This window comes from Balaenoptera ricei, chromosome 1, assembly GCF_028023285.1.
Source record: "Balaenoptera ricei isolate mBalRic1 chromosome 1, mBalRic1.hap2, whole genome shotgun sequence".
NCBI classification, from domain to species: Eukaryota; Metazoa; Chordata; class Mammalia; order Artiodactyla; family Balaenopteridae; genus Balaenoptera; species Balaenoptera ricei.
In genome coordinates this window covers 29,084,074-29,102,357 of record NC_082639.1, presented here as the reverse complement: position 1 = coordinate 29,102,357, position 18,284 = coordinate 29,084,074, and the positions used below count along the sequence as shown (strand labels likewise).

At 50.5% G+C, this 18,284-nt stretch overlaps 2 protein-coding genes and 1 pseudogene across 2 annotated transcripts; all 3 read right to left on the bottom strand.

Annotated features, from left to right (window-relative positions):
* Positions 1–391: 391 nt before the first annotated feature.
* ADPRS (ADP-ribosylserine hydrolase) lies at positions 392–5,826 on the bottom strand. Its single transcript, XM_059919066.1, has 6 exons — positions 5,601–5,826; positions 3,020–3,116; positions 2,527–2,734; positions 2,241–2,425; positions 1,803–1,903; positions 392–1,229 (listed from the first exon to the last, which is right to left on the bottom strand). The coding sequence occupies exons 1-6, from the start codon at positions 5,812–5,814 to the stop codon at positions 937–939; spliced, it is 1,098 nt and encodes a 365-aa protein (XP_059775049.1). The 5' UTR covers positions 5,815–5,826; the 3' UTR covers positions 392–936.
* Positions 5,827–6,481: 655 nt separating this feature from the next.
* On the bottom strand, positions 6,482–10,223 carry TEKT2 (tektin 2). Its single transcript, XM_059919073.1, has 10 exons — positions 10,098–10,223; positions 9,115–9,323; positions 8,906–9,031; positions 8,523–8,728; positions 7,870–8,013; positions 7,680–7,794; positions 7,389–7,496; positions 7,120–7,263; positions 6,879–6,958; positions 6,482–6,711 (listed from the first exon to the last, which is right to left on the bottom strand). The coding sequence occupies exons 2-10, from the start codon at positions 9,268–9,270 to the stop codon at positions 6,498–6,500; spliced, it is 1,293 nt and encodes a 430-aa protein (XP_059775056.1). The 5' UTR covers positions 9,271–9,323; positions 10,098–10,223; the 3' UTR covers positions 6,482–6,497.
* A 5,295-nt stretch (positions 10,224–15,518) lies between these two features.
* On the bottom strand, positions 15,519–17,570 carry LOC132375316 (succinate dehydrogenase [ubiquinone] cytochrome b small subunit, mitochondrial-like; annotated as a pseudogene).
* Positions 17,571–18,284: the final 714 nt, after the last annotated feature.

Here is an 18,284-nt window from a genome sequence, read left to right as displayed (position 1 = left end):
TTCACCGGAGATGATGTGCCCCCCTCACACAAAGGTCAGCAGTCCGGTGATACACGGTCCCCTCTGCATCCTCCTACAGCGTTCTGGTTCCTGGCTGGGCCTGGGTTCTATCTGGGGAGCAACCTATGAAGTCAGGCTCTGAGAGCAGGAAAATCTGGCTTGTTCCTGCCCGCTGCCTGGGCCACTGTGAGGGATCTCCAACAGGAAGAAGCACCAAACCACGCCTGCTCTGCTTTTCCTGGCTGAACAGCTGGAGGAATATGCCTCCACAAGCCAGCAGCTTGGGTCCCTAGCTCCTAGGAGAGTGAGGCCCAGACAGAGAGGCACAGGCACAGAAGGGCAAAGGGGGAAGAATCCATTCAGGGCAGAGGAGAAACACAGGAAACAGTGGTGGGATTTAAAGAACTGTTTATTGCTCTGTAACTTCGTCTGGAAGCTGTTAACAAGACCCATGACAGCCAAGGGCCAGGTGTGCACCTAGATCAGCTAGATTCACGTGTCCACCTCCTGATCCGTATAAACTTGGCGCTCGGGAGCCCTGTGCAGTCAAAGGCAGGCATCCTGGCAAATTGGTTAAATCCTAACAAGGAGAAATGATGCCGCAGATCATTTCCACCTCCCCAAATCCCATGTCCTAGATAATAAAGGAAAACACAAGTACTGCTGCAAAATAAAACCTGCCCCGGTCCCTTATGTCTGACTGAGGAGCCAGGAGCACCGAGGCTCTGCAGAAGCCAGGAACCCAGCACCAGAAGGCACCCGTCCCTCCCTCACTGTTCAGTGACCTCCCCAAAGGAGTCCCCAGCCCCAAGGGTGCACTCCAGCCACACCGCAGGAAGACCGAGGCAGGGAGCCAAGCCTAAGGGAGCCCAGGGTTTCCAATCCGAGCTGTAGTTGGTCCTGCTGGGTATGGCAGAGCCCCAGCAGCTGTGGCCCTCACAGATTCTTCTGGAAGACCCGGTGCAGGCTCTGGGCCAGGACGTCAGTCTCCTCATAGCCCTCACAGCTTTGCTGCCAGCTCTCTGGCACCTGTTCCATGCCATAGTAGGCACCAGCAATGGCCCCGGCCATGGTGGCAATGGTGTCTGTGTCCCCACCAAGTGAGATGGAATAGACGAGAGTCCTCTGGAGGCTGTTGAAGGCAGAGGGGATCTCGGGGTCGGGCTCCATGCAGCGCAGGAAGCAATAGATGGCAGTGGGCACAGATTCAAAGGCAGCAATGCCATTCCCTGTGGGGAAGCCAGATTATGGGAACTTGACCCACCCCCTTTCCCGAGCCCCACATGTCCCCAGGCTTCCTGCCACCTGCCACAAGTCAACACTCTCAGCTTCAAGTTGGGCTGCGATTAAGAGCACAGGCTCTGGGGTTAGACTACCTGGGTTCAAATCCCGGCTCGCCCACCTATTGGCTGTGTGATTGCTGTATCTTGGGTTCAGCTCCTCGTGTAGAGAGTGAATAAAGTTAGGAATTCTCGCAGGGCTGGTGTGAGGGTGAAATGACATCCTAGAGGTAAAGCATTCTGCATAATGCCCAGAACACAGTATGAATAAACATCAGTTATCACCATTAGCTGTAAAAAACTAGCGGCCGGCTGCCATTTCTGGGATGTTTAGCTTTAAGGCTGAGGGTACTGTCGCCCTAGAACAAGAGGGTGCTGTGCTCGCAGCCTGCCAAGGACCCTACAGAACATGGCTCTGCTGTCTCAGCAACCCTGGCAAAGGTGTGATGGCGGCAGGCGTGACTCCAGCCACCCCTGAGCCCAAGACTGACCCTGAAGGATGACGGGTGGGGGGCTACCCACCTAGCTCGGACACCACCTCCTCTCTGGTCACTGAGTCCTGCTCTAGAAGCTCCCCAATCTTCTTCAGTCGGCTGGAGTATGGACGCTCCTCCATGCCCAACCTGTGGGTTGGGGGCGAGATTTCAGGGAGGTCGGAGCCAGGAGGGTGGAGAAGGCAGGAGGGGGAAGGGCTGCATGGGAGGGCGAGGCAGGGACGTGGGCATCTGACACTTAGGCACAGGTGTCAGGGCAAGAAGTGGGAAGGGCGAGGTGTGAGCTGCCCCGTTTGTTCTCTGGGACCTGGAGAGCCCTGAGGCACAGCCAAGGCAAAGGGCTTCTTCCCACCCCTCCTTAGGGCCTGCAATTAAAGAAGGAAGGTTTCAGCTTGAGGCAGGGCCACCCCACCAGCATGCACATGCACAGATGCGTCTCCAGCCCACCTCCAGCCCGCATACTCACTCCCGGGCATCTGACACGGACTGGGCATCACTCTCCAGCTCCTCCATGTGGCCCAGGAGTTGTTCAAGGAAGTGCTCACTGGACGACTCACCCTGCAAAGCCAGGTGCACGGCCAGGGCCTGCAGGATGGCACCGTTGTAACCCAGGGAGGAGGCGTGTGTCAGCTGGGCCGAGAGCCGGGCAAACTAGGGCAAAGGTGAGGGAGGCAAAGACCTGCTGTCACAGCACCCAAGCTGCAGAGGGAGGGAGGGACGAGAGTGTCCAGAAGCCAGCCAGCCCTAACTACCTTCTGCACATCCTGGACACTGCTATAGGCCAGGGAGATGCCGGCCACCCGCATGGCACCCCCGTTGCCGTAGGAGCCTTTGCCATTAAACTGGGCCCGGGCAGGCTCAAAGACATCACGGCACTTGGGGCTCAGGAGCTTCCTGAAGACGGTGATCACTCCAGCACCATAACCCCGGTCAGGGTCTTTCTTGTACTCCTGAGCAAACCTAGGGGAGAGAAGGGGACAGTGTAATGATCTAAGAGATGCCTGCCAGGGTTGGGAGAGAAGAAACCTGGCTGGTTTGGGAAAAGAGGAATCCTTGGGGACCTCAGGAGCCTGTGCCAGCGGTGCTGTCACTTCTAGCTTGGGAAGCTGCAGCTGCCCTAGGGAGTGTCCTGTGGCGGGGTGTGCAGGGAGGGTGTCCCGTCATGCACGGATGTCACTGGTCTGGTCAAGGGGTGCAATAACTCTGCCCACCTGGTTTGCTTCACCCCAGGACCACTGCCCTCACCTGTGAGCCATGTCCATCTCGTCGAAGGCCTCCTTGGCCAGCAGGGACTGCACCAGCGCCCTGGCCATGGCTGTGTCATCTGTGTAGCACAGTGCTTCTGCAGGGACAGGGCGGGGGGCGGAGATCAAGCTGCAGGGCTCGAGGGTGGCGGCTTTGGCCTCCCACTCACTCCTTTTATCTACTACTTCCAGAAGGCCTCAAGTCAGCCTCTCACTCCCATCCAGTTTCCAGGGCTCTGAGTCAGTCACATGTCCTGCTGATTTCTGGAGGAAAACCTTCCACCCCTTCTGGCTGCCATCACTGCATCTCCAGTCTTAATGGACCTGCTTTGGGCCTCTCAAATCTCCTGCATATTCCCCACCCTCCAGCCCAACCTATATGTGCAGCCAGAAAAAGAGTAGAATATCACTTTCCTCATCTCACTCTCCTGCTCAAATGGCTGTCTATTGCTTTCAGGATGAGGTCCAAACTCACTGCCTTGGCCATTTGAAGCCCGCCCTTCCTCACCCATCTTATATCCCACTGCTCCTCTCCACATCCTCAGAACCAATCCTGGAGCCTGGGTCAAGTCCTTCCCAGGTGGGGCTGCTCCCCCCCCGCCTCCTCTGGCCCTGTCTCCTTCCTCTGGGTGCCCGAGTCTACTGCTCTGGCACTTCTAACACACACCATTGGTTATGTGGTAGCTTCTCAAATAGGCTATAAGTGAGCTAGGGCCAAGGACTTGGTTTTATCTGAAGATGAGACAGTTACAGAGAACAAAGCATACTCCCTAGTGAGCCCCTTTTTATTCCTCACATCTGCCCTCTGCCCTCGCCCCCCATCCCCGCCCTGCTCTGTGTATCCCAAGCCCCAACCCTGCCTTCTCCTCCCCTTTCACTCTCAGGAGCCCCCACCCCCTACTGCACCAGGAAGAGAGGCTCACAGGCACCTACTCACAGCCACACTCTCCAGTCTGTCCTCAGAGGGACTGGTCCCTCTTGAAGTGCCCCCCGAGCCCAGTTCCCCAGGGACCTTGTCCTTCCTTTGTCTCCTCAACTCCTCCTTCTGTGATACAGCAGCACCCGGTCTCCCTTTGATCGGTCCCTGCACCCTGCTTTCCCCCAGGGAATCACTTCTCTCCCACTCCCAGTCCAGATGATAGGGGATGGAGCCAATGCCACCTCCAGCCCAGCCAAACAGCACCCCATTCCCTGTTTCAGGGATGGACGGGTGACCTAAGCCAGGCCAGTGAGACTCCACCAGAGACCTCTGCTGGTGCCACTGAAAAGAGAAACTTCCTCTGCCGGAGATGCTGAGCTGGGAGCTGCTGAGGGCCACCCCGTGGGAAGGGTCTGCCAGAGTGAAGCCCACCCAGAAGAACGCAGATCTGAATAAGCAGAGGAACTGAGTCTTGAGGAGATGGCTTGATTTAGCTCTGCTTAAAGCCAGACCTGCCCTGGACTTCTCAGTGATGCCAGCCAATGCATTCTCTTTTTGCTCAGGCCATTTTGAGTTGGGTTTTCTGCCACTTGCACCCAAACGGTCCTAAAATCTCAGCCTAAAATGTCTTCCCCTCATCTTAACATCAAACCAAAAATGAAATTATGAACTGTCCTCCCCCATCCTGTCTTCACCTCAGCCCCAGCTCATCTCTCTCCTTCCCCTCATACCAAACATATTATTTTCTCCTTTTCCATTTCCTCCTAAACCCACTGAAATCTAACTTCCAAGGTTCAACCTTCTACTGAAAATGCTTTTCTAAGTCTAGACTTCCCCCCACTTAACCTCTCTGTAGCCTCACACCAGTAACCAGTGTCTTCATCTTGAAATTCTTGAGTTTTGTTGTTACCCATCTCCCCTGCTTCTCTTCCTACAAACTGTTTCCTTCTCTAGCTCCTTTTCCTCCTCCAGGGTTCCGGGTGTGGCCCCTTTTTCTTACTATTCTACATGCTCTCCAAGAAGAATCATCCTCAGCCGTGATACTGCGCTGAGATCTGGGTGATGAGTTGACTGCACAGGGAGGGAGAGGCAGAGGGGAGAAAGCATTACAGGCAAAGGGACAGCAGTACATGCAAAGGCCTGAGCTAGAGGAGGCACGAAGTGAGAGGAAGTGCAGCGCAGACAGCAAGGCCAATGGTGGTATAAGGTGAAACTGGAGACGAAGGTGAGGGCCGGCCACGTAGGGAACATTAAGGAGTTTGGCTCTGTCCTAAGGGTAATGGAAAATTACTGCAGAGATTCACGAGGGGAGGCCGCGATAAGATCTGCTTTCAGAAGTGCACTCCAGCTGCCTGGAGAGGGACTGGTGGCCCACTGATTCGGGAGACCCGGGTAAAACGCGTAAAATGGGTAAAATCGGCAGGGACGTAAGTATTGGACTAGGCGCAATCTAGGCGTGGCTTGAACGGCTGGGCGGTCTGTGTAGCCAAGCCCCGGGCTGGCAAACGTTCGGGGCGAGACGTGTGAAGACGGGGCTCGGATTTGGACACGCTGAATCCGAGGTGCCCGCGGGTCGTGCAGATCGGGCCCCTCCGGCCGCTTTCCCCTCCCAGCCCAAGTCCCTCGGGGCTCCCCGGTGCCCAGTGCGCCCGGCCCCGCCCACCTGTCCGCGCGCTCCCCGGCGAGCCGGGGTCCGGCTCCAGGTCCTGGACCCGACGCAGGACTGACGTCAGGTCGACGGTGTCGCGCGCCTCGTAGACGGCGCCCACGCAGTCCCCGAGCAGCGCGCCCGCCAGGCAGCCTCGGAAGCGGGAGAGGGAGCGGGCCGCCCCAGCCCCTCCGCAGCCCGCCGCCGTCATCACCGCCGCCGCCGCCATCCGCGCGGACCAGCCGCCACTTCCGGTGCGGCCCGCGCGCGCCCCACCGCGCGGCTTCCCCGGCCCCACAGCGCCGCCCCGCGGCCCGGAGTCGCAGCTGCCCCGCGGGTGACAAGGGGCGGTCCCGCAGCCCTCATTCGATTGGGCCTGGCCTCTGTATTTAGCCCGCGTTTCCCCGACCTGTAAACGGCGTCACAGCCGGGCGGGACGGCCACTAAAGCGTCCCCGAGGGCTGCGCACTGAGGCGGACCTTCGGGCCACTGCCCCTCACGGTCGGCCAGCCGTGCCACAGCAGCCCAGCTCGGGTCACTCAGTCCGGGGTGGCCACCCCCAAGCCCTCCCCCTGTCACCCTAGCCCCGTCTGGGCCTCCCCTAGGCGTCAAGAGGGCACGCAAAGGTCCAGCTGGGACAGAGCTGGTTAGAGGTCACGGCGCTGGAGCCCAGGGTGCTGGCCGAGCCCAGAGAAGGGCATGGGATTGGGAACATGGAGCTTGAGGGATGATGTCCCCATCTTTGCTCCTCCGTGCACAGGAGAGCCAAGAGCCCTCTCCCCGCTGGCTACATGCAGGGGTAGCAAAGAACCGTCTGGACTGAGAACCCCCGACCTTTATTAGATTCGTTCTCTCCACTGCCCTCCCTCTTTCATTTTCCACCAGCCTTCCCCTCCTCCCTCAGCCCCCTCGCTAGGTTAGCTCCAGCTGGCAGGTTTTGAGTGGACTCAGGGTGCGGTTTGTGGTGCGGGTGAAGGTGTCCACCTCCGGCACAAACTTCTCAGCCGGCATGGTCAGCTTCCGCCGGGTGTCCATACACTTGGTGTCCAAGAGCATGGAGTTGGCCTTGCAGGCGATGTCAGCCTGCAGCCGGGCCAGATGCTGGTACAGGGCGTCCAGAGCATCCCTGGGGAGGAGGGATTAACAACCCACCACCGCCGGCGTGAGGCTGGGAGGTCAGGGCTGAGCTCACCAGCCTTGAGTCAGGAAGACAGCAGGGAAGCTCGCAGGCAGCAAGGGACCCCAGTGGTGGGAGGTGTCTCCCCGCCCCTCCTGCCCACTCCCCAAACCTACTGTGCCTGCGCCAGCTTCTGCTTCAGGGCAGCAGTGGTTGCCTCTAACTGGTGAACCTCCTCAGTGAGGCCGTACTGTGCCTGGAGGCAGAGGGGCAGGTTGGGAGTCCAGGTCAGCCACACTCTCCTTCTGCCCACGGGTCTGGGGGCTGCCCTGCGCCAGCACCCCTGCTCCACCAGGGAGTGAGTCATCCTGAGGAACCTTAGCCGGGGGCCCGTGCCCCACCGGGGTGCCCTCGTACCTGGTCCCTGCAGAGTTCCACGTTGGGCCGGTAGGTCCTGGTCTCTAGCCGGGTGTGGCACAGCTTCAGGTTCTGTAACTTTCTGCGCAGATCCTCCTCCAGATGCCGGATGTCCTCCTGCAGCTCGGCAATCTCCTCCAAGGTCTGCAGGGACAGAGTGACTGGTCTCCACCTGGTGCACCCAGTCCGGGGCTTCCTGGCAGGGCATCAGGCTCCTCATCCCACAGCAGGAAGTCCAGGCCCCAGGAGACCAAACGGAGAAGGCTCACATTCTTCTCTTGCCATTTGAGCTCACTGTACACTTTCTCCATCTCCCACAGCCGCTTCCTGAAGGCAAATTCCGTTGCAACCCTCTGGGCTTCCAGTTCGTTGTTGGTCTGAGGACAGAAAGTAGGCGGGGAGGGCAAGGGGAGGGTATAAGCTCTGGCCAGCTGAGGATGTCGCTCAGGTGAGGGGTGGGATGCCACACGGCTGACAGGGAACAAAAGACAAGGGCTTGAGTGCATGCTGGGGCCATCTCTTAGCCATGGAGGATCGGGGTAGGGGGAATGGTCAGTCACCTTGGCAATAGTTAGGGCGATGGCCTCCCTCAGCTCTATGGCCCCTTTCATTTCAGCCTCTGCTTGATTCTTGTTGAACTGACTGCAGTCATCCCACTGCTGGAGTGTGGTGGAGCTGCAGGTGGCAGGAAATAATCAGAGTATGGCCTCTGCGGCGAGGAAGAGAGACTGAATGAAATGCCCTTCTTACCCGTTGGGGACACGTGTGGGATTAATCTTCAGAGAGATGTTCGGGCACTTGAGGTTGAGAGAGAAGCAGCCTCTGTCAATGTCCAGTGTCTCCATTTTGCCCCGATGGTCAGAGTTCAGCTGCTGTCGGACTTCCTGCAGGAGGCTGGGGACAGAACAGACTGGATCAGGAGCCATACCTCCAAGGCCCTGGAACGCAGCCCCCATGGTACTGAAGGGACAAGGAGGGATGGGAAAGCTGAGGTGACAATGGAGCTGCCGCTGCAGCTGAGACAAATATGGGCACAGCTGGATGAGCTCCCCACAGACAAAATTATGGCACCAAGTGCTTGTACACACCCACAGGGCACACTCCAGTAGCTACACTCTCAAGGCTCACACTCCCAGAAAGTTAGGGTGGTGGCTTCATCTCTCATGCTTCCAATAAATTGATAATGGCTGCCTAGAGCAGGTTCATGAGAAGTATTCTGAGACCACGTCCGGGTGGTGCAAAAAGTGCTACGATCAGTGGGTGAGTGGTTTCTGCCATGGGCACAGCAGGGGCAGAAGGCGGCCTGAGAGCCAGTGACTTGTTACCCATGATACACATGTTCTACATTTAAAACACAGCCTTCAAAGGCGGGTGAACGTGCGAATGACATATCTCTCTCTTACCAGAGCTTCTCAAAGGCCTGGCTGATCTTCTGTTGCAAGGCCTTCTTGGTGGCTTCAGTGACCTCTACCTCTTTGTGCAGCTCTTCCTCCACGAGGTCCTTCACCACATCAATGTCACGCCGACTCTCCCGCAGGGTCAGGCACTCAATCGCCACATCCAGAGGCAGGTTCTTGGCCTGCAGGTTTTGCTCTGCTGACTCTTTCATCTAGAAAAGAGAGGGCACAGGAGGCTGGTGGGGCCATCCGCTGGGAAGCAGCTCTCATCCCCACTTAGGCCAAGTGACTCAGATGGACATGCCACCAAATATCCTGACCCGGAAGAGGGGAGGGAGAGGGAGGTCCTTGCAGGCAGGGTCTCCTGGCACCCTGCCCTGGCTCCCTGCCTGTGTCAGGGCGTCGATCTCAGCATCTAAGTCCGTCAGACACTTGTCCAGCATCTCCTTCCACCGGTTGACAGTATCAATCCTCTCTGCCAGTCGAGTCCTATTGTCATGTTCGTCCCAAATGGTCTGGAAGAGACAGAGCCAGATAAAGAGGTTGTCGGGAGTTGGGGGCTATCCCTTTCCCACCCAACTGGGCTCCGGCCCCCAACCTGGTTGTTGGTCTCGTTGCAGAGGACCCGGGCCTCCTGGCGGATCTGGTGTGAGGCATCTCGCTGCCGCTCAGCATTAGTGGACAACAGGTAGCTGTTGGTGTGCCAGTCTGGCAACCGGAAGCGTGGACTGGGCTTGACACTCAGCGTGGCCATGGTGCAGGAGCCTAAGGCTCAGGGACCCCAGGCCTGTTCCAAGACACCCACCTCTGCGTGGGGGGGGAGCAAACAAGGCTGCAGGAGACCACTGAGGAAAGCCTCTCCTGGATCAAAGCCCCTCCAAAGGACGTGCTCCTGTCCGTTTTGCTCCAAGCCCCTTCCTGCTGGAAGCCTGCTTGGAAACAGCTCTCCCTACACTCAACTTCGTGTGAGGCACTAAGTTTCCTCCCACCCATCCATCCACAGACACAAACTGCTGGACCCTTCAGGTCCTAGAGCAGGTGAAAGGGGATAATGGGGTTCCTCGGTATGTGTGTGCGCGCGTGTGTGTGTGCATGTGTGTGTGTGTGTGTAGTGCCAAGTGCTCAGTGGGGCTGGTGGAGGGGGGTGGGCAGGTAGCAGGAAAAATAGCCCTTAATCCAGTTTCCACCGCTACTTCCAGTAACCAAGTCCTGTGGAACTTTCTTTGTTTTCCCTGCCCCAGCCTTGGGCTAGGACCCTGCGGGATCTAAGAGAAGAAGCCCTGTCCCCATCCAGAGAGGACCGGCTTGTTTCGAAGGGGCTTCGAATTGGCACTAGGGAATTGGGGGTGGGGGGCTGGTTGCCTCCCCACCTGGATCACATTCCCTCCCTCTGCCCTCTGCTGGAGGAGGAGGAGCGGGTGTGTGAGGGGCCTCAGCGGGAGGAGCTGTGGTCTGTCTAGTTCCCAGCCCAATCTCTCCCTTCCCCTCCCAGGATAGTCATCTTCAGTTTAATACCCCGGCGCAGAGAAAGGAGCGGGAGGGGGTGAGCACCTCCCCACCCCTGTCCCCTCCTCCTCTCACCTTCCCAGCGCGCACTTCCGCCTCCCTTCGCCGGCTCCTCTGTTAAGCGCCCCCGGTTGCTAGGCAACCCCTTCCGCGCGCGGGTCATCACAGCCCGCGTTCAGCTTGATAACCGCCGGGCGGCGCGGCGGCGGCGGCGGCGGCGGCGGCGTTGGGGCCAGAGGTCTTCCGGGTAGGAAAGGGCCGGCGACGGGGCTGGTGCTGCAAGAGGGTGGGGAGGAGAGGGCATCAGGATATCGCGTTTACTTCATTCACAAGTTAAAAATCTTTACTTTGGGGCTTCCCTGGTGGCGCAGTGGTTAAGAACCCGCCTGCCAATGCAGGGGACACGGGTTCGAGCCCTGGTCCGGGAAGATCCCACATGCCATGGAGCAACTAAGCCCGTGCGCCACAACTACTGAGCCTGCGCTCTAGAGCCTGCGAGCCACAACTACTGAGCCCACGTGCTGCAACTACTGAAGCCCGCACGGCCTAGAGCCCGTGCTCCGCAACAAGAGAAGTCACCGCAATGAGAAGCCTGCACATCGCAATGAAGAGTAGCCCCCGCTCACCACAACTAGAGAAGGCCCGCGTGCAGCAACGAAGACCCAATACAACCAAATATAACTAATAAATAAATTAATTAAAAAAAATAAAAATCTTTACTTTGATAAAGGTTACGCAGCGACATGGCAAAAAAAAAAAAAAAAGTACCGTACAAAGCCAAAGTAATCTCCCGGTCAGGCTCACTCTCCAGCAGGTATCCTTCCCAGAATGTGTATATATTTAACATTATTTACACACATTCTACTGATTCTGTCTTTCCCAATAATTTCATCATCTGCTTGACGGCATAGAAGGAATGATTATCGTAATTGGAGAGGACACGCCCCTGGGAGAGGTAACAGGTATTAGAAGTAATGCTCAATATCCAACCATTTCTCTAAAAAGGAGAAGGAAAAAAAAAATCAACCGTGCTAGTACCGTTCTAGACATTGGAAGATGTTGACAGGTAACGTACATAACTAATAGGTGAGGTAGGCATTACCCCCATTTTTGCCAGTAACTGAAGAGACTGGTAAGGATGGAAACCCAGATGCATCTGGTCCCCAGCTCTACCTTCTCTCAGTTACGACTCCGCACTGCCTCTAGTGGTGGCGCTGGACAACAAGAGGAAGGCAGGGATGCTATGCCCAGCTTGCCCGCCTGCTCCTCTTTGAGGGCTGTGCAGAAAAATCCTAGGAGATGGATGCTATGACCACCATCATCTTACAGGTGAGGAAACTGAGGCATAGAGAAGTGAGGAACGTGCCCAGGGTCACAAATCTAAGTGGGAGAGCCTGGATCCAAACTCAGGCAGTCTGCTCCAGAGGCTAAGTTCTGGTTTGATGGATGGAGGGTAAGAGAGGAGTCCAAGAAGAGTCCTCAGTTTTAAAACCTCAGTGATTGGTGGGATGGGGTCACAGTGGGAAGAGAGGCAGAGAACCCAGGGCTTGGTAGGCAAGGGGATGATGAGGTTGGCTTTTGAGTAGTTTGAGGTGATTGTGGTGGATCTAGGTATTGCTGTCCAGCAGGCAGTTAGAAATGTGAGTCTGGAACTCTGCAGAAAGACTGAGACTGGAACATTTCCAAGACTTCCTTGATCACAGAAATTTTTTTTTTCACAGAATATTTTATAAACTCTAATACATGGCTCATAAACCAGACATGCATGGGAATTTGTGATATAGCTCTTTTACTAGGATTAAAGAAGACAGAAAACTAAAAGGTCCTGGACAAATTATTTGCCGGAAGAAATGATAAGATTTTGGCATAGATATTTGGAAACATAACAAAAAAGAAGTAAACAAATATGGAAGAATGGTGGTGGCTTTGGCGTGTATCTCTGACCATGGTGGTGGTTTTGGTGTTCATGACTCCCGAGGCTCCTGCACATCCTGGCCAAAGGAAGAAGATATTAGCAGAAAAGGTCAGACAGCTGATGGACTGGACTCAGAAAAACAGAGTGATAAGAATGAATGATGCCATGTTCAATCGTTTTGTATTAGAAAAACCAAGAAACTATTCTGTTTTTGTGCTGTTTACTACTCTCCAGAAGTTTAGATTATGTGTAACATGCAAACTTGCTCTTCAAGAATTTCAGATCTTGGCAGATTCCTGGCAATTCTCCAGTGCATTCAGCAACAAGGTATTTTTTGCTATGGTGGATTTTGATGAAAACCCCGAGGTCTCTGAAATGCTCCAGGTGATGTCAGTTCCGAATGTCCTCCACTTTTCTGCTAAAAGTGAATTTAAAGCAGATGACATTTATAATTTCAAAGAGAGGGTTATCATAGCGCAGCAAATGTTCACGTGGGTAGCCGAGAGAACTGAGAGATGGATGGTCAATGTCAGAACCAGGAAGCCTATACATTATTACTATTCCTTCAAGTTAGGGATATCTTTGGCTCTCATCGGTGGACTTGTGTATGTATTGAAATGGAATAGGAAATTTATTTTTAACAAAAATTTATGGGCAGTTTTAGCTCTGTGTTTTGTGATTTTGATGTCATCTGGTCAAATGTGGACTCATATACGAGGAGCCCCATTTGCTCAAAGCAATACTCACACAGGACAGACACATTATATTCATGAAGTGCATTACTTTCAGTTTGTAGCAGAAGTGTATATCATTTATCTGTTTCATGTGTGCATTACCCTGGGAATGTTGCTGTTAGATACAGCTGCCACCTCTCCTATGAACGTTATAAATAGGAAGATAATGTCCATGACTTGTTTGTGTCTAGTTGTAATATTCTTCAGTTGGCTGCTTTCTCTCTTCAGATTTAAAGAACCTAACTATTCATTCCACATTCTCGTGGATTAAAAAGGATCCTAGAGATGTAGACAAGGAAGCAAGAATTTTTTTTTAAATGTGAAAATAAAAACATGAAACAGCAGAATATGAACTTGTAACTTTTTTAAGTGATTAAGACTTAGCCAAAGGAGACATGAGGTGCCCTGGCAATAACAAGCTATTTTCTCTCAAAATCTGTGAAGTGTTATGGTATGCATCTTCTCTGTTCTTCTCAATTTTCTCCTCCCAGTAAATGTCATAGATTACCTTACTTAGTGAATTCCAATAATTAAAATCCTCAGAGTGTACCCCTTTTACTGAATTAGGCCAGTGTTTAAAAGTACTTTAGTTAATACTTGGTCAGCTGATCTTTTTCTAATATGAAAAATATCTTGATAAGGTATCCATCCCCACATCTAGCTACTGAAGTTAAAACTGTATTGCCTTTCTTGGAGGTGTATATTTGCACAGCTTACTTCGTGTGTTGTTGCCTGAAGGCTTATCTTTCTTTAGCGTGCACTTCCAATGTCTAGAGGCAGATACAGTACTATGTGGTGCTCCATCTCCCAAGTCTTCCCTACTGAAATACGCTATTGTGCTTCTTGATGGTTGTAGATATTACAGACTAATTAAATACTGGATTGTTTCTCCATGATCGTTAACGACTTTTTATCCGGAAAGATTTCAGGTAAATTATCTTTCTTTATTTCTCTTCCAAGAGGGCAATTTCTAACAAAATAGTAGTTCCTATTTTGGTGTTGATGTGAGGTTGTTTTCAATTAAATTTAAATCTAAGGGAAAAATATAAAGACAATTCAGAGGATGAATGATGATTTTATTCACCTTTTTCTGTTTAGAAGCATGCTAAAATGTCAGGTTATTTCCAATATGCAGAAATGTAAAACTGAATGTCTTAAAAGCTGTTCTATTTTGGCCTTTCTACCCTCTTAAGTGGAAAAACAAAGTACAAATTTGGAGATTCCCCCCCCCCCCACCGCCCCCTTACCTTCATTTTGTCGTATGTAGGTAACCAAAGTTAAGTTCTAAATAGCTTATTAATGTGCTTGGCAAATGACAGCAAAGTTGTATTTTACTATTAAATTGAACTCTGGTCTTCCCTCTGGAAATTGCTATTTTAGAAAAGTGAGAACTGTGATTGTGAAAATGTTTTTCAAGCAACAGCAATTTAGTGTCACATTAGAAGATTTCTGCTTTAAATTGGGACTGGCTTTGGCTGCTCACAACCAAGTGACCCACCTTCGAGGTACAGTGGAAGATCTTGACGTTTTTGTGTGAGTTGTTTGCCAAGGGATTTGGGTATAGTTGCTCGAGTAAATTGTATTTTTTTTTAAACACAGAGTGAGTGGAAATAGTTTCTCTAACTTAGCCATTTTTGTTTGTTTGTACACTACTCCAAAGGAAACTGCTTGACTCTGGCCTTTTTTCCAGCTTACTTTTCTGTTGCTCTCGCACCTGTCTCAGGCCAAATAATTCATGTTGAGATTCTCAAGGTTGAGACTTAAGTGAGACTAAGTAGTTTTGTATACAATAGCCAAAGAGAATGAACCGCTGCTTCAACTACACAGCTGCAGATGATTTAATCTGGAGGTTGAAACAACCAACAACCCCCCTCCCCGACTGGATTTGCCCTTCCACTTTCTTGTATAAGAAAGTCTATCAGTTCAAATGAATGGAAAGTAGCTTTGCTGCATTCAAAGTAAAGTGTTATACTTTTGTGCAGATTTTAAAATGAATATCTAAAGGGTCTTTTTTTGGAGTAGAATAAATTTTTATTACACAGCATCTTATTTTTAAAAAGACTTTATCTTCATAGAATACATCTTCACGTTAGAGATTCCCACAATGGGAAAACAACAACTTATTACTTATAATTTTGTATCTGTGGACAGACTATTTTAGGACAAGTAAAATAAACACATTTGAGGATTAAGTCTAGGTTTAGAATCTGTAACAATTTGAAACATCTATAAAGGGACCTCTTCCCTACATGGAATTTCTCTATATTCAGGAACTCTCCAGGCTCTTCTTCCTAGGATTTAGAAATCAGTAATGTGAAATATCAGCATTTCTAATTTGCCAATTTACCTTGGACATGTAACCATCAGTAACTGGTATCGACTGAACAGAGTGGGGAAGTTTGCAAAAACTAAACACTGCCTAATTTTCTGCAAAGTCTTTATTCTTGAATTAACAGTCTTTCCCTTTCTCTACCATCCTAGGACAAATATAGAAGTCTGATCAGATATTGAGAGCAATAAAGCTGAATTCCCTTTAAGAGTTTGATAAATTAAAAGGCAAAAGCTCATATATAATGTTTAGTTATACTGAGAGTCTTGTGAGAAGCTGAGAGACACCCCATTAACTCCCCAGCATAGAGAACTCAGTCTGACAATTTTTTGGTTACAATTCCTCTCAAATCTTTCCTCAAAGATTACATTCTAAAAATAACGAGGTGATCAGGAGAAGAGGTTTGTCTCACCAATGGACTTAACCTGTTATTTCCTCCTTACTGTGAATTGAATGGCATGACAGAGCAGAGGCAAGGGAGGTGTATAATCAATTTTCAAGGTATTACGTCTAAAAGGTCAGAGCTTCCATAGCATAGCAACAGCTGTGCAGATGCCCTCATCGTGATCGTTGAAATAACAAAGCCTAGCAAAGGTGAAAGCTGAGAGTGCCAATCCCTGGAACATAGTCACAACTTGTCCAATGTCCCAGTGACTATGAAGAGGGAAGGGCTGCAGCCAGGGAGTAGTCCACCGCAGAGCAAGGATTCAAATAAGCAGTTGGAAATAGGCCCAGGAGCAAAACACTGACAACCCTCTCACCAGTCCAGTGGAGAGATGCAGCCTTGGAACCAGAATGGTGGATGGATGACAGGTGAATGTCCTGTATTCCACACCATCCTGGGGTAGGTTGGTCCTGGAGAAATGCTGAGACATGAATGGTCTGACCACTGGTGCTCGGAGGAACAGAGCTTGTCCTCCTCAGGCACCACAGAGGACACGGTCTCCAGAGAGTCGCCCTGTCGCTCCTTAAAGGGTCTTAATGTAGATACTAGTAATACTTTTAAATTAAAGATTTAAAACACACCTTTTAATATAGTAAAAAATAATACTATTCAAAGGAATACCACAAATGGCAAACATTTATAATCTAAAATCTTTATAAAAGTACAAAAATAAATTAGAAAAATTAAACTCATAAAATGGTTAAGCAACCTTAATTTTACATTTGTATGAAATACAAGTGAAAACCATCTGAATGATAGTGGTGACTGAAATCCTGTTTGGTAAAGTATCCTATTCCTATGTTGTTTTTGGTTTTGGTTTTTGCAACATAATGTGCAATTTCCATTTGACAGTTTATGTTGCAGTAAATAAAGAGTAATATTGTACAGTTAGCAGTTGCAAGTACTTTTGAGTTGGGCTGTTTCTGAGGTCAGTTAGCAAAAAAGTCCATTAACATTTTATTTCAGCTGAGAATCAGACATCATATAAGGCTTCATAATCCTAAACCACGAATATGTCTGCTTTGTTTATAAGTAAATCTTGAACCCAAGCATTATTCTTTTTGTAAAAAAAATATCTTTATTGGCGTATAATTGCTTTACAATGTTGTATAAGTTTCCCAAGGATTATTCTTTTTTTTTTTTTTAAATATTATTTATTTATTTATTTATTTATTTAGGCTGCATTGGGTCTTCGTTGCTGTGCACAGGCTTTCTCTAGTTGCGGCGAGCGGGGGCTACTCTTCATTGCAGTGCGCGAGCTTCTATTATGGTGGCTTCACTTGGCTCTAGGTGCACAGGCCTCAGTAGTTGTGGCACATGGGCTCAGTAGTTGTGGCTCGCGGGCTGTAGAGCATAGGCTCAGTAGTTGTGGTGCACGGGCTTAGTTGCTCTGCAGCATGTGGGATCTTCCCGGACCACGGCTCGAACCCGTGTCCCCTGCTTTAGCAGGCAGATTCTTAACCACTGCGCCACCAGGGAAGTCCCCCAAGGATTATTCTTAAAGGAAAATATTTTAATAGAGAAAAGTATGAGACAAGTGCTGCTCTATAAAGGCATTGCAAAGATCTCTATAGACTGTGGAAATTACAGAAATAACAAAAGTGACAGAAGGCAGGAAAACAGTCATCTCTTTTCTACAGATAAAACTAAAGATTCCAGTCCCCTTTATGATAGAGACATTTTATCAAATATAGTAAAAATGATCCCGTCCTTTCCTGGCACTGACAGATTAACCTAATTAATTTCCTAAAAGCATCTGCAAGGTATGCAAGTCTCAGCAGCCAAGGAATTTGTCAAATGATCAGACGACTGAATCATGGAAACTACAAGAACTGAGAGTTCAAGATGTATGGCCCCCCTCCAAAAAAAACCACCTCGGAATTTTACCTTAGACTGCCGCCTCATTTCTCTATGCTTTAGTGTAGTGCTCTGAGCACCCTTTTCCCTGAAGTTTCAAGCAAGTGAAGTCTAATATAATTGGTGACTTGTTCTGTCCAGTCCAGCGTGTCTTATTAATCAATCAGAGCAATTGTCCGATTACTGTCTGCCTAGATAGCCGTCATACTTTTCTGGTACTACACTTAGGGATGCTACAGCCTGATTTATCAGAGCATGCCTTCGCCATCACCGTTACACATATTTCCCCCATTTAACTGTATGAATTTGGGTGTGGTTATTGACGTTTTTAGAATTTTCCTATATCAGTGTAGTTACTGGGCAGATTGACAGTAGAGTGATTCTCTTCAATTTGTCAAACTTAACAACTGACACACATAGTTAAAAAAAACTCAACCCATCAGCATTTGTTAGTTAAGCTAACTAGTGCTTCTTCAGCATCAGTAACAAGATCCTTTAAGAACACAAACTGTACTGTTAGGGTTGCACAGACTCTGGCGACATGTAGGTGGGAGAAGACTGGGGTGAAGAACACACAGTAGCCAGAAGGGAACAGACTGAATTCTCTGATGTTCTGGAGAACATAAATAGGGTAAATGGAAATAATGAAGGGACAAGTTTTTAATATTTAGGCTGGACTGCTTCAAAGTAGTGAGTTACCCCCAGGTAAGGAGCTCATCCTCATAGGGATTCCTGCTTGCTTGGAGGCCTCACCTCACACTAGGGTTCCTTTGAGTCCAGAGATGGCAAAGGAAAACATTTGCCCTGTGCAGACTGGGCAGAGTGGTGGGGCTGTGGAGAGTGTGCTCCATCCAAAGGGACCAACCACTCTTGGGCTTCCCCTGGTGGCAGCTGTGAAGGGATACTGAAGGAATAGTGAAATCGATGACCTTCTTTACTTTTTAAGGGATTTTTATGTGAGATCTTCTGATTTTTTAAATAT